This window comes from Indicator indicator, chromosome 8 (genome assembly GCF_027791375.1).
Source record: "Indicator indicator isolate 239-I01 chromosome 8, UM_Iind_1.1, whole genome shotgun sequence".
In the NCBI taxonomy this organism is placed as follows: Eukaryota; Metazoa; Chordata; class Aves; order Piciformes; family Indicatoridae; genus Indicator; species Indicator indicator.
Window position 1 is genome coordinate 36,145,020 of NC_072017.1, and position 16,275 is coordinate 36,161,294.

General features: G+C 41.4%; 1 protein-coding gene across 1 annotated transcript in view; it reads right to left on the bottom strand.

The window, feature by feature from the left end:
• Positions 1 to 647: 647 nt before the first annotated feature.
• DKK2 (dickkopf WNT signaling pathway inhibitor 2) overlaps positions 648 to 16,275 on the bottom strand; it is a 40,861-nt gene continuing 25,233 nt past the window's right edge. Inside the window, exons 3-5 of the mRNA XM_054383185.1 lie at positions 2,189 to 2,339; positions 1,400 to 1,549; positions 648 to 898 (exon numbers count right to left, since the gene is read on the bottom strand). Of these exons, the coding sequence (XP_054239160.1) occupies positions 648 to 898; positions 1,400 to 1,549; positions 2,189 to 2,339 (552 nt within the window). The remainder of the gene's footprint in view (positions 899 to 1,399; positions 1,550 to 2,188; positions 2,340 to 16,275) is intronic.

Sequence of the window (16,275 nt, forward strand, 5' to 3'; positions counted from 1 at the left end):
AAGTGCCATACTATGACATTGAACTACATAAAGCATTTCAATTTACCAGCGTACAGGAAACAAACCCCTGTTTAAATGCCTCTTCTTAGACAAACTGCTGTGAGAGGGCGAGTTTTTGCCTCTTTCATTTGGGTCTCCAAAACAGAGCACTCTTGTCCTGCAGGAGTGCTTGCTTTGCTGAATGACAAGGTTGTGTAGACATTCACAGTAACTTTATTTCCATTTTGCACAGCTGCAATGAGGCAAATAACTTGCTGACAGATGAGTCTTCTTGGAGTGCACTGCTTCCTATGTACAATGTATACAATTTCCTTAGCAGTCATTACCAGGCTGGAAACCCACAAACAGCCCTGAAACATCAAGGAACACAGCAAGGTAAGTGACCTTCATGCCCGCTGTACTGGTTTGCAGACTTGCATTTCCCACAAAATGTAGAAGTTATTTACAGGAGAGATGACCAGTAGGAGAACTCCAGCTGCACCTTGTGTTTATCACCAGCTCAAAAAGAAATGCATTTGGTATGACTTCTACTCCTACCCTAACTGTTACTTTAGCCATTTTGCTTTCATTTGCAGTCCTTGTTTATCGCTGTAATGCATTAAATACACAAAGCCACAGTCACTCAATACTGCCTTCTCAATTCTCATTCAGATCTTCTGGCACACATGAAGTCTTGATTTAGAGGAGGAGGTTGCATCTTTCCATACTTTGCAAGATAACCCCTTGGCACAGTCACATCGTTGGAAAATCTCCAGTCCATGGGAGCCTTTCTTGCGCTGTTTGGTGCACACCTCCCCCTGATGCAAAACAGGCTTGCAAATTTTGGTCCAGAAATGGCGAGCGCAGCAGTGCCCCTCGATACAGTCTGATGACCGTAGGCAGGGATCGCCTTCATGCCCTAAAAAGAACAAACAAACTATTTTACCTCATGGGAAAATGTGATAGTAGAGAGTCAGTCCTGAGTCAAATGAAGCTCAGGAAAAGCAGAGATGATATTTCCAGCTGTAGCTATTTGAAAGGTGTAAATACAAAGGAAGATATGAATTAGGAAGGTTCAAGGGGGTAACTGATGGTACCTGCCACAGGACTTAGGAAAAATTCAGCTCCAGCATTGTAAGTAGAACTGCAAGTGCTTAATTACATGACATTACAGGAGGAGGATGGGTGCAGTCTTGCACACCTGAAAATGGATTGTCAGCCTGCCTCTGACAGAGAAGAAAGTAGCTGTTATTTCAATGGTAAGAACTGTTGCTTGATGTTACATCACTTTCTGAGTTATGCTGTGAGTTCTCACAATAGAGGTTCAGCCCCTGTGAAATTACTGCCTGTTTCTGGTTACAGCACTAACATGCTTTGTAACCTGAAGGAGCAAAGCTGTGTAGTACAAATGTGATCTTACCTTTTATATGTGACAGCTTGGAGCGTGGCCTCCCTAGGTTTTGCCATCCCAAATCCTTGCTGGCATAGTGACCATTCTTCTTGCTGCGTGGCCCTTCCAGAGCAGGGATGTGAGGTGTAAGGATGCTTTCAGTGACTGGTATGCAAATCCCTGTGAGGAAAAACAGTAGGTCAAAGATTTGAACAAGAGACACATAGAGGCCAGGAACAGGAAGGGGCTAGGGCTTGGTCTCAGTGACACTCAGTTCTAAGTCACACCTCTATCCCTGATACCTGGAACTTAACCTTCTAGCAGCTCTGCTTCACACACTGTCAGACAGTCTCACTGTCATTCTGACTTATGGTCTGAGCACTTGGGGAATGCCTTAAGGATGTCTCTCTCCAGTCTTCAGAGGAGAGTAGGGGAATGCAAACAGTACAGTTATCCTTCTCAGGGATGGTAGATCAAGGATTCATTAAGTTTCTTTTCCTTCCTTTAAAATATGGTTTCTGTGTAGTCTTCCAGTGAATCAAACCACATTGAATATAGTGCAGTGATTTCAGTCAGCAGCAGCAGCATTTTGGGTTTCCCCACCCCAAAATAGGAAAATATCTGGTAGTACACATGCCCTAAAAATAGAAATTCTATAAAAGAAAATGGAGTGGAAAGAAGTAGAAAATTAAATTTTCTTGGTTTAGAAAAAGAAGCACAGTCACTTGGAAAAAATTACTCTTGCTGGAAAGGCTTGGAGAAATAGATGCTATGGAACTGCTGCTGCTCTGGAGGAGAATGAAGGAATGAGCAAGGTACCGTTGTTGCAGCGGTTCCCAGGGCAGCACATGCCGTCTCTGTGGCAACGCTTCTTCTTCCTCCGGCACACCATGCACGCAGAGGTGGCTTGATGAGGACTGTGACAGTACCGCCCAACCTCGCATTCCTTATCGTTGGTGCAGGGATAGGCCTGGGAGGGGGAAAGAAAGGTTTACACTGACACACTCCTTTGTGCAAGGCCTGGGTGCAGCCCACTTAAAACAAACCAACAAACCCACCCCCTAACAAAGAGAGACAGCTGAGATGCAGGTAGGGGTGCTTCACTGCAGCCATCTAGCAGTCTTGAAAGTCATGCCACTGGTGAGGAAGTATGGACTTAAAGGATCAGGGAGATACAACCAGGTCCCTTGTGATTTCATCTTTTGTTGCCTCAAACATGTCTGCACAACAGAACTCGTGGTTTTGTGGGTTCAGGTCTCATGTTCATAAATGAGAGCTTAAAACACCACAGTAAAGGGTAAACAGAGCCACAAATATCCTCTCAGTCAGTAAAAAGTCCTGAAACAGACCCTCCAACAGGTAACACTGAAATTTCAACTCCAAGGAGGCATTTTCCTTTGATAGGAATACCCACTAATGGATAATGAGTTAACTGTTCTCACAGCAAACACGTATACCACATTGGTACAAGCTCCTTTGCAATTGCAGCTCTCCCCACTAGTCCACACCAGTTGGACTTCTTAGAAGACAACAACCATCACTGGTCAGCATTTCATTTAGATGATAAACTTCACCTCAGTTATGGGCTTAGTATATTCCTGAAACCTGTCACCTGCTAAACAACATCCCAGCATGGAATACATTACAGAGCACAAACTGTCTCGCACATGTAATTACCTGCAAGCAGAGACACACAAATACAATTCAATTCTCCTATGTTCATCAAAACTAGCATTATCTTAAAGGAAAAATGCCAGGGGTTTGTTTTGTTTGCTTAAAAAAAAAAATAAAAAGCTTGAAAGCTTTTTATGCTCCTGTAAATAGAAAGAAGTTCATTCCTACAAAAGCAAAAGGCATGAAGCTTTAAGGAGACACAACAACACACACTGCCACATTCCACTATCTTTTCTGTTGACTCCCACACAACTACAACCGTGTTGTCTGTCTGCATCTAATTCTACTGCATATTAATCATAGATTTATTAATTTCTTTTTCATTCCTCAAAGTCATGCTTGAGAAATTTTTTTAGATAAAAAATATGAGAATAAATTTGGGGCAGTTTATGGAAAATTATTTTCTCCATCATTTTAAATAGATCAAAGTATTGCTTTTACTGTTTTCAAAATGACTCTTTCAATTAACTATTTTCCACAAACAAAAAGGTCAGTTAACTGATTTTCAGTGTAGGCTGATTACTGTCTTAATGGCATTTTTAATCAATGCTTGATTATATTGTTCACAAGAAATGAAAACCTGAGGGCCATTGAGAATTTGCTCTGAAAATTGATTTTTAAGATGGGCAGCTTCTTGTTTTTCTGTCTTTATGCCATTCTGTTGAGAATAGCAGAAGAAAAATGAAGTCCAATGCTAAAACCAGGCAAGTTTCTCTAGCACCATTAATGGCAGGAGGACCATGCCATTTCCCATATGATTTCATTCCTTGTTGCTTCTGTCAAAATATACTTTACATTACCAAAAGTGCTGTCTGGATATTTCCCAAGTGCTGCTGCCCCATTATTTCTGCCCTCTGAATATGCGTCTTTGAAGATAATTCCGGAGCGCAGCTGTTGGAGTAACCTGGCGTATGTGTCTTTCTCCCCTAAGAATAAACATTTCCTCTTGAGTTCTTCCTCCAGAAGATGAACATCAAAGAAGGCCATATCTTTTAGATAGGAGAAGCAGTAAGAGACAAATGCAATCCCTTGCCTGTTTGGTACTCTTAAAGCATAAGTGGGTTCTACCAATTCCAGCAAAGCAGAACTAAAGTGCTCTCCCCTCAATCCCATTACTCCTTTCCTCATTTTTCCAGGAAGAACTCAGTAACCTTGATGTACCATGTATGAAACAGTTACTACAAAATTAAAGCTTCCCTGACTTAAATGAGACCTTACAAAACTAAGGGTCTTACAATGCAGAAAAATTATTTTATACAGACCTGTGAATGGTTATACTGTGTGGAAAATACTCATACTGACGGATGGGGGAAATGCAAATAAAAAGCAGATGAACTAGCCAAAACCTGGAGATGAAGGCATTTTAGACCCTTGTCTGTCATCAAGACCTTCATAACCGCATCTTTTTTCCAATATGGGCATGTGGTATACACCTGCAACTTGTCAGCAAGAAGCCTACTTGCAGTTTTCTTTTGGTTCCTCAAATAGCTTTTAAAATAAAAGAGTTCCCTGATGCTCAGCAGTGCTAATGAACACTCTCGCATACCATATCTGGGGACTGTTTCACTTTTGGCTTTTAGGCTGAGTGACATGTAAAAGATACTTTAAGGTATGCATCTAACTGCCAACTCTGAGCTCTGTCTTTCAGAATGCTAAAAGTAACAGAAGACCATTCTAACAAAAAATCGCCAAGGCAAATGAAATAACTTAAGCATCAGTTTCACTCTCGAGCCCATCCTAAATAAAGATGCCAGTTTTGAAATGAAAAAAACAAGCCAAAATATTGACCTACCTAAGGTAAGTGGACTGCAGCACACATCAAAAAATAATTGTTACATATAGCTCAGACAACAATTGGCAAATCCATTCAAAAGACCCAAAGACCAGCTGCCAGCCACCTATATGAAAAACCCTCTTGCAAATGCCTGATGCCATCTACCGACTTGATGTTTCTTCCAAAACCACCATTAATTTGGTATCCTAGCTATCAGTCACGAGGAGCTTGAAACAAAAGTGCCTACACAGCCTTACAACTGTCTCGTAGTCACTAGATATTCATTGTATTAACTCCTGATCCCAGAAAAGTAATTTCTACCACTGTGCAGCATTCAGTATTGACACAAACACACACAAAAACACCAACTAAATAATGCTTTGTGTAGATTACCTTGGCTAACAGGAGGGGAAACGTACTCCCAATTGTCCTATTGTTGGCAGTATCAGAGCCAATCTAGGTATAAATAAGTATTATTTTTAAAAAAACCCAACCCCAAAAAAGCATAGGATAAAGAAAACACACTTGTAAAAATGTACATGCTAGCAATTGTCTTTGCATCAGTCAAGGTTTTCAAAATCTACACCACAGAGCTTGAAACAGTCTTTATGTTTAAAGAATTGCAGAGAACATTTCCTATACACAACACAAAGACACAGATCAGTCCCAGATGGAGAGAGGAAAAGCAAGCCATAAACCAGATCTGCTTCCCCAGCACTGATCACTAACTCTACAAGGCACATCATCTCTTCACATTCTTCAGTTATACATATAATTTTCTGGTCGTAAATCTCCATCCCCTAAACACAGCTTTGATATTATGGGAAACCAGATGAAACAGAGATAAAATATGTAGCACTCCCTGAAGCTGCATTTAAACAATCTAATTTAATTTTTTTTAGCCCAGATTACAGGCGATCAAGTCACCCATAGCACAACATAACCAAGATTTGCCTGTGATAATGAGTCACATTTTCAGAATATGTTGTCTGATTAAGAACGTTCCTTGCTGGGATGTTTTCTCCCCCATTGTTCCAATTACTTTTGCATCCTTGTGTGAAAGACAGATACTGTGGAATGTGCGTCCAAGAAAGCACAGCAAAGATGTGCTGGATTTTTTGCAATGCTGGAAGATTTGGCCTAGATAAATAAATAGGTGCTGCTCATGCTGTGCCAGGATGTCCCCTGCATCAGTACACAAAGACTAACCTTTGCCAGCCAGGTCATAGCAACATGTAAATATTAACCTTTTGGGGAAAGAGAATATGAATTTTCATTCCCATCCTTCCTGAACTTACATTCAAAATGCCAAGAATGCATAATAGAAGTATTCAAGGAAAGCAATGCAGATGATAAAGGAGAAAAGGGGGTTGGGGGGAGTTTATAGCTGAGTAAGTCCTCCCAGGAGTTCCACCAAGTCCCTTTCCTTTGTATTAACTTTACAGCAAGGCTGAGGAAAGGACTGGCTATCTAATTTCTGTGACTAAGTGGCTGGTGTTATTCCCTTGATCTGAGGAACATGTAGGAGTGAGGTTTATTTCTACCTTTATCTTTCCCTTTTGGCAGAGGAGATCTAGCTCAGCCTCTTTTTTCAGTGCAATGATTTTTTTCTTGATAATTTTGCTGGAACCATTTACTACCCTGCACTTTTTATTTGGCCATTCTAAACCACAGAGTTTCACTGCAGGCTGGAGCAATACTAAGTGGTGGGACTGTTGTTCTATGGAGTCAGTCAGTCCAAGTGTCTCTGTCTGGCACTATAAAACACAATGGACAAGCACTCCAGGGGAGAGTAAGACAGATGCTGCAATGTGCTGAAGAGTGGCGAGTAGACTGATAGCAGACACGCTTCCTTGAGCTTTGGGAGATAAGGGCTTGCATTTCATCATGGCCTTCAAATATTTGAAGACAGTATTTCCAGCCAGTGGCTTAGTCACCAGGCTCTCATTGCTCAGATTATGGTATCTTTGTTTCTATGCTGAAGCTACTCCATGCTGTACTATCTGTGTCACAGAAAGGCAGGAAGAGCCACTGGCATTGGTACCTAGGCTGTGCCATCACTTACCCAATACAAGGAGTTCTAGACACTGCTAGCTTCAAACTTTCCTTCAACACTGAGAGGAGCTATGCCCTAAACAAGTGATTTTGCAGAATAGATATCAGTAGTGATTCTCCCCAGAAGTAGTTAGTTAGTTAATTTTTTAAAAACTAATTATAAAGTTCATGTGCAATCTGTGTTGATGGGACGTCATAGTTACTACCACTCCAAACAGAAGAAACAGCATGGAGATTATTCATTACTGTGGACACTGAGCAGCACTCAAGAACTAAAGTTTCACGTACCACATAATTGACAATATTACTGCACTTGCTGTACTGGACACTTGGCCAGCTTCTGTCCTATACGGTTATCTTGGGATGGTAGTGGGGACTGAGCTGGGGAACAGGAGGAAAGCACAGCTAGTAAGAACACTGTACAACTACCAGGGCTATCCTTCATCGCTCTCTCCCACCTGGCAAAGAGGCAGTAGCTACCGCCAAGGTGAGACAGAGGCTCAAGAAAATGGACACATACATTATCCTAGGACAGATCTTGCCCCCTAGGTGCCAATGTGTTAGAAATCAAATTTAGGATGCTACTCAGTCTTGTACATGCAGAATCCCTAATTATGAATACATTATGCAAATACCTGTGCAACTAGATTATGCCATCACATCTAGCAGAAATGCCTTTTTCTGCTGTCAAAACACATCTTCTTTTATCACACCAACATAACCATTTGTATTTATACCATGCCTATGAGCCAGCTTACCACAAATAAACTGGGACTGCAACTAGGTCTATTACTTAAGGGAAAAATGGTTATTTTCTCTATTCGCATTGATTATACCTATATAAGTTTTAAAATAATATCTGTAAAGGAGGTGGAAGCTGACCTCTCTCCAACCAGTGTGCTTACTAGGTTTTTAAACTAGCCTCAACTATAGGCAAGAGGACAGAGTTTCCAGCCTCCACATAAGAGATGAACAATAGAGCTTGTTTGCTCTTTGGTCCTGGGTCTGTGCCTATTGCTTAATATTCCACAGCCATCAGGCACGATGAAGCAACTAACTGGCCCAATCATGGTGAGAGCCTCTCCTTCCTGTCCTGCTTTGGGACAGGGCAAAACTATCTTTCTGAGCAAGGACTTTGTCCCCATAGAGCAAACATACGAAATAGCCACAGGGGTGCAGGTCTGGTTTTGCTTTTCTCTCTCTGAGACATTAGTTGATCTCAAGTAAAAGCAGGCTAATAAATGAGGAAATGCAAACATGTGCCTCGACCGAAGCGCCTGCTGTCACGTCTGATTACAGAGAGTGTGCGTCACTGAGCAGCTCCTTGCCTGGGCCTGATTCTGAGACAGGATCTCACATTTGATTTGGCTGTTAGCAGATCAACATTGGTGGGACAGTTGCACGTGACATGTGGCCTATAGAGCTAGATGAATACATCACACATGGAATTTGTCCTACTCACCTCTTCAGAGAGAGAATGAAGATCCTCTCTATGAAAGTCAAGAAGACCTAACACAATCTCACAGGATACAAACCTTCACAACAGTGGAAATATGATAAAGCAAAAACAGGGGGAAAGGAATAGGTCAAAGGTTTTTAACAAACAAACTCCCAACTCTTCGTGAGCTGTTTTTCTCCCTGCAAGGCAATTAAACTGCTTTCTGATACCTTCTCAAGTGCATTCAGACAAATCCATGTCTAAAGGACAAACTTCAGCCTAGCTTTCTCTTAGCTGCTAAGCAAATATATACATTAAGATGAGGATGGGAAATGAGCATCATTTACTACTATTTTGGTTTTAATCCCAAATGAGAAAAGAGTTTATCAGCAGCCATCTGGAGCAATGGAGTTTTCCCACAGCAGTGCTGATGTTGCTTTTTTCTATTCTTAGCTCAACACAAGCATAGATGATAGCGAGGGACCTCACTGTGCACAAGTAGAAAGCCATGGTTAATTTATCCCATAGAGGAAATCATGCTGTGCTCTCAGACAGTTCCAGACATGGATCCTGTCTCAGACTGATCTCACCAAAAACTCTCAACTGTCAGTGACTGCTGTGGCACAGACCATTCCTGAAAGCAAAACTCACAATAGTTGCAATAAAACTATTTCAGTTGCCATTATGAGTTCAACAATTCACTTTTTCTCATCGAACCTTCTTCTTGATAAAATAACACAACTCTGAGCCACTTTGTTGCCAGACCCAGAGAAAAGCACCATCTTCTGCCCTTTATAGCAACAACTTACTTTTAACTCTTCAACTTCAAACACCACAGACCCAGAGAAAAGCACCATCCTCTGCCCTTTATAGCAACAACATATTTTTAACTCTTCAACCTCAAACAACACTACTGTTCAGGAGGTCTGATTCACAGAGTGGTACCTTGTAGATACATACACTGCAGCCTCCAAAGATTGTTCCCTCAAACTGTGTGGCTAATGGTCCCAGAAGCCTGTGCTATTAATGCAATAAATATTCATGTTTCAAAGTAATAATCCACTCCTAGACCACCAGGGGAAGAACATTTCTAAAGCATGCAGTAGTCCAGCTCTCATGATTTGCTAGAGCCAAAGAAAACTCATATCTTAACAACCAAAAAAAAAACCTCACTGAGGTCCCTCTGAACCAACAAGGCTGCAGGACACACGTGAGCCCTGACTCAGGCTTTCCTCGTCCCAGCAAAAATGTCATGAGAAACAATTTCCCACTCTTCGAGCAGTTGTGTGGGGAGCTGTGGCTTGGGGGGAGGGCATAGCTGTTCCTGGTGGAAAGAGAGTCAAACCCCTCAAAACAAACACAGGAGCTGTGTTGCCCTGTTGCATGCAGAGCCAGCCGGTGCTGATGGTACCTCTTGTACTGCAGACAGAAAACCAATTTTCCCTTCAGAAACCTCATTCACACTCTGACCCTATGTGACCTCCTGACCCACTTGGTTGATTTCAGCAAGCATTTTAGGACTACAGCAGAACATCTTATTCAACACCTTAAAATGCAACACCTTTTCTTACAGAACTACCTACATTTTGTGTCCTGCTGGGAAGAGGCAGTGTCTCCTTAAAGCTCTCCTTGGCACCAGGAAGACACACAGAAAATGTCATCTGAAAGACTGCAAGTGGATCAATTACATTCCTGAGTAGTTACTATTTCTGAACCACATTGGCTTTAATTAGTACATTTTACATGTGTTATGAAAGTATAAACCCAAAGATTAAAGGAACTTAAAGTGATCTACTTTACAAGTTTGTTCAACTTGATCCACCTTCCATTCCTCATATAGGTAAGTTATACGAAATAAGTTATATTCCCAAATGACTCAAAGGGCAGCACAAAAATGCCCAAAATACGCATAGATGTGTGTTGTTTATATTACGGAACAACAAAGAACTACCCCCAGGACACAGCATGTACATTGTAGTTCCCAAGGCTGCACAGCTATGAGTCTTCCTGTTCTACCACATCCTTAAGGCAAACTATCAGCCTTAGATCCACCTTGGTGTTTGTCTGCTGACTCCTGCCATTTCAGGGGAAGTGTATTATGTTTCCTGCTCCACACAGAGTGTGCATATACACAGGGCCTCACGTTTTCCCTCCCTATCTCATATCACTACCATGGAATTATATAGCAGTGTTTCCTTCTAAACATTTGGAGATAGCATGAAAATGCCATACCCTGCTTTATTTTGAAGGAGGCTTCCTGATCCATAGAACTGGTACCTTACAAAAGACATGATTAAAGAAGGTTCAGAATCACAGAATTATTGAGGCTGGAATAGACCTCTAAGATCATCAAGTCCAGCATATGACCTAATACCACCACACTGACCAGACCATGTTACTAAGTGCCACATCCAATCTTTCCTTAAACACCTCCAGGGACAGTGACTTCACCTCCCTGGGCAGTCCATTCCAGTGTCTAATTACCCTTTCTGTGAGGAAGTGCTTCCTAACATCCAACCTAAACCTCCTCTGGAGCAGCTTCAGGCCGCGCCCTCTCGTCTTGTCACGACTAGTTGGGGAACAGTCAGTTTAACCTCACATTGTATGGATTTTGTCTCAGTGCTGTATGACTGATATTGTCTGGTGAACTACCAGTAGCAGGAATACAAAAGAGAGCATCAAAACAACGTCAGGTAATCTTTGAGGTCAGCAAAGCAGCACTAAATCAATGTGACAGGAAGCCTCCAGGCCTTGATTTTGTGTAATTTGAATGCAGCGCCAAAGACTGCTTGAAGAATAAAGATTTGTTAACACATACTTTGTTCTATGTCCAGCCTTTTCAGCAGACTGTTCTGTTCTTGCCCTTTTATCTCTGCCTTTTCCCCACCCCTTTTCTGATGGTTTTGCTTTTTAGTTTTATGTCTAATTGGCTATTTAACATCTGTTCCAGAGTGAGATTCTTCTGGCTTTTTGATCAATATGTTTACTGTGATGGATGAACAGCGGGTTGCCAAACCAGTTTTCCCTTTGGATCTATTAACTCTATCAGTATGGAGGGTTTTTTGTTAATTTAAGAATACTATCCAGCTGGAAAGAGCTGGCAGTTCCTGTGGTTCACAAAGCATTAAACTACAGGTAGGTACTCAGATTAGTGTCTGGGAGTAGAATAACTCTGCTGGGAACAGAAAGTAAATTACTGTTGTGAACACCGTCAAATCACAATACACTTTCAAGGTGGATCTTTTATTGGGAACCATCTCTGCAAACACATTCACAGCAAGAAAAGTGAGTTCATAGCTCTACCTTCTATAGGATAAGGAAATATACTTCCTTTGCTTTTAAATAATCATGAAAACTAGACAAAGCAAGGGGAAAACCCTGTCTGACTGAAGTCAGTGCAAAAGCTCCCTTAGTCTGGAGAGAAAACGCTTCAAGGTTATAAATAATTGTGCAGCGTTTGCGGTCCTCACCCTGGCAATGACTCTTAGGTATTCCTTGCAGAATATGGTTTGCGCTGCAGAATACAAAGCATTTTAGGCACCAGTGTTCAAAATGAAGTTTCTCTGGCCCTTTTCTTTAAAAGGACAGCTATGAAAACCTGAGTTCGTGTCATCTGGAGAGACAGTCAGCTGCCATATGCCTGAGAAGGAGGAAGTGCAGTCTCCACCTCAGCAGGCTACTGACTGCATCTAACATTGTTACTAAATGTCAGCATTATTGTCTCCCTCCCTGATGGTCGTTTGTGTGAGATCACCTGGCTCATATGACTCTCTCAGTCCTCGGTTATTTCTCTATGCATCAGAAACCACCACTGTCTTCTGAGATGCAAAGTGCCTTCCCTCTTTTTCATGCACTGCACAAGTCACGCTAAAACATGATGGCTGTGACTCCATTATGAGGGGAACTGAGAGTGACCAAGTTCTTTGAATTCCACCTACAGAGAATTGAAATCATACACCAAAAATCAGTCAGCCTAACTTCAATATCCAAGCAAAGAAAAAATGCTGGGGCACCTACACCAGCTCCTACTCTCCAGTCTCATCCACCACAGAGAATTCAGAGATTTGTTTACAGAAGTTCATGAGTTTTAAGGGCAAGGAAAGAACTGGGGAGGAAAAAAAAAAAAAGGAGGTATTTCTTCAAGTCTTATATTTGGTCTGCATGAGTGAGTCTGAGAAACGGGACAAGTCAACAATGCACCTTGGGGCTTTCCCCTTCATAACAGAAAGAATTCCAATACAAGAACATGGATCCTCATCCTGACTCATTCTAGCAGCAGTTATGCTTGTACAAGTGGTCAGCAGTGCTCATCCAGTCAAACTACCTGCAAAAGCGTAGCCGCCCTGGGAACGGGCTTGGTCATAGTCCCCTGAGGGTTCAGGTGAAGTGGTTAGACTCATACTGCAGTTCAGCTGACCCCTCAGTAAAAGCAAAAATTATTATACCAGGCTATTAAGGCAAATAATTACACTTCACTCAAAGGAGGCCAAAGACGACAGAAAAGGAAAGGACCCCTAACAACATTATTAATAGAATCACTGTACTCATATGATTGACTTAGAGCTGCCTATTCAGTTTTAGCCTGTGGTGAATAATGTACCAATCAAGGTTTCAACACTATTTACCCTTTTTTCTCTTTGCTTTTAAAGTGCTCCTGGTTAATTTTGCACAAACAAGAAAACAGGAACAACACAGCAAGGCAAGAATAACTTGTGAGTAAAACCAGATGAACACTAACATATTTACATAGTGTAATGACTTCACTATTAATTCAAACAAACCCGGGCCCCAATTCTCAGAGGAGACTGCTGAGCACATGCAGTCCAAGAAGCAAGAACAGGGTGGCTTGAGACTACATTTATGTCTGCAGCCCCCGAGTTAGTAGGGGCTGCTCATAGTTTCAGCCTGCAATAGCCACAGAGGGATCATCTTTCATTCCAGACATTGTACTCTGACTACACCCTCTTCTCAATCTTATGACCCCTTTCCATTTTCTAGCAAGACTTGCTTCAGTGCTAGGGGTCATAATACAGAAAAGGCAGAATAATAGAATTTAAAAGACTACCTAATTCATTTAAAAAAAAAAAAAAGCATCAAGAGGCAGAATAAAAAAAAAAAATCCATACTCAGGCCCACTACCTACAGGGAAGAATAATTTCTTGATAAAGGAACACACCTCCCTTCCTCTTCCCTCCCCAGAAAAAAGGTCCAGAGAAATATGAATAATCCTATGCGATTTCTAAATCACGCCAAAACGGACGTTGTCCTATTCTAGTCGTTGTCAGCATGCAATTACCTAGGATTCTGGCATTTAACAACGAAATAGCTATAAATCTGTTCTCCACCCTCAAAATAAGATGTTATGCAGCTGAGACTTGTATTCATCTTCTTCCCTGCTATGTTTTACTGTATCTTCTGAACTTATGTTTTCAAGTACTCTCTTATCTGAAACTAATATTCTTTATGTGGAGTTATGGAATCTCTTCATTGTTCCTAGATGTCTTGGAAGTTGATAACAAACAGTCATTAAAATTTTAATCCTCTGTGCTTGGCACTACATCAGACTGAGAGCAGTTTCTTTGTAACAGTCTGTGGAATAAATATCCAATAAAGGGTTTTTTTTTCCTTATACTGGTCAGCCACACTGTACAGTGGGTGGCCCTCTCGTTTATCCTGTTGCTATATTTCCATTTCTAAAGCCAAGCCAGATGCAGCAACCTGATACTACTTTTCAGTCCACACACCTTCCACCTGTATCCAATACTTGTTAGAATAGCCAAAGAAACAGGAACCATTGCACCACCTTCTTGACAACTTTTATTCTGCATGAGTTGGATTCTCCAGGGTGCTGCATGCCTCATTAGCAAGCATTTTTCACATTTAGATGCCCCAGAGTGCCAACACAGAGTCAACCTTTATCTGACCTCTTCCTGCTGTTATTCGCATTGGACGCATGACCAGAGGCAGCATCCATGCGTTCTTATAATTCTATATGATCAGTTCTGTAACTGCTAGGTAGCCTACAGAAGCAAGACGAAACGAGGGCAGAAAAGATTTTTGAAGGGTTGGCTGGTTCTATTTACCTTTTTTTATTATTATTTTTTGCTTTATCCTTGTAAACACATCGACCTAAGGTAGTGTAGATTAAATGGCTTGGCTGTGCCAAGGCCACGTACGTCAAGTCCACAGTACGCAAGTAGTTTTCTTCAACCCTCATCCATATAATTGTATGATTCTTTCCTCCTTCTGAACTTGTGCCCTTCCTTTCAGTTGTGCTAAATAGAAGTGGCTGTGTCTTTACAGAGGTACAAACACAAATGAGGGTGGCTGCATTTAGCAGCCAAGTATGAAAACATGGCCTACTTTTTAGTGATTCCCATGGAATACATTGATTGTCTGAAGGATATCTTACAGATGAACTTACTCAGACTGTTTAACCACTGCCAGACATTTTTTTTTGAGCATGTATATGTACAGAGATCTCCTTAAACTCCATGCTGAAACCAACCATTGACCATAGCTATGTGACTATAGCAAAGGAAGATATCCTTCCTTTTTGCTAGAGAGTTGCTGGAAGATGTAAAGGAAATGTGATTTCTTGTTTTCCCTGTGCATCCAGGGGGAAAAAAAAACCCAAACAAAAACAGACAAATAAAACAGCAACAACATAAACCACAAAATAAAAGGATGTTTTGATTAGACAGATAAAAATATTTCAAGATAATTCTTGGGTATTTCAGCTAGCAGCAGTGCAATTATTCAAGTGTTTGATGTTATTATATGTTTATACTTGTGAGAACATAAGCATATTTGTAATACTTTACACAAAGTATGATTCACCTCTTAGGCAACAAATTTTCCCAATCACATAGCAAGGAGGCAGAAAAGCAGACTAGACTGACATGAATGAAAAGAGCTTCATCAAAGAAAAGTAATAAAGTAACACTAGATGGGTTTCCTCAGTCATGTGAAGGCTATTTCCCAGATCAGCCAATTCCCTTTCATTCTCCTGCTCTTCTAGTTTTCCAGGAGACAGGACGACTGCACAGGATATTTCACACTCAAAGCAAATGAGACAGGCACGTTTGCCTGCTGAAGTGCCCTTTCAATCGTATCTTTAGCACTGGATTCTGACCAGCAATCAGGCTTGAGGATTTCTCTCTGCCTGCTCTGAACCAAGTCTCACATCAGTGGTGGTTACAGACCTAACCTGCTAAAAGAGCTACAAAAGCCACTCTTGCGCAACAGCAATTTGCGTATCCAAGTGTCTAACTTCAGCTGATGTTTGCATGTAATTGTGAAAACATACAGAAAATAAAGCAGAAAAATATGCCCTTTCCCACAGACCACTTGGTCCCAAAATAAGCAAAGCTCCCACTGCCTTCAGAAGTTTGTCCCAAGTAGGAAAATCAGTTCATGAAGTAACAAAGTATCAGTGTCTCCCAAATTTGGTGCATTTTCCTCCAAGACAGTTCAAGACTCATGTGGAGTAGAAGCAAACTGCACGTTGTCTACTAGGAGGATCTCTCAAAACTGAGGCAGTGGGATACAGTCTTGCAGCTTACTGCCTCAGTAAGTCAGGAATTTAGCTCCCTGTGAGCCATGCAAAATGTTCACCAGAACACAGCAGAGAAGGGCTAAACACCAGGTTTTGCAAAGACCTCTGTAGTGCTTTGCTGCTACAGCTTTGCATTTTGACCCTTGTCCAGACATGAATGAGTAGAAATGCCCCTTCCTGGAAATGAAGAAATGCCATTTTCCCTGCTATCCCTTTTCCCTGGTATCAGTGGCACAGAAAACCATCAGCTTCTACTGCAGCCTGCTTTATTGGTGCTAATGCTTTCACATACTGAATGCAAATGCAAAGACTAAAAAAAGGAGGAATAACTCCAACCACCCGTAATACCTGCAGGTGAAGGAAGAGCTCTACAGAGTCCCAGTTCCTGCTGAGGGAAGTTGCTGCTC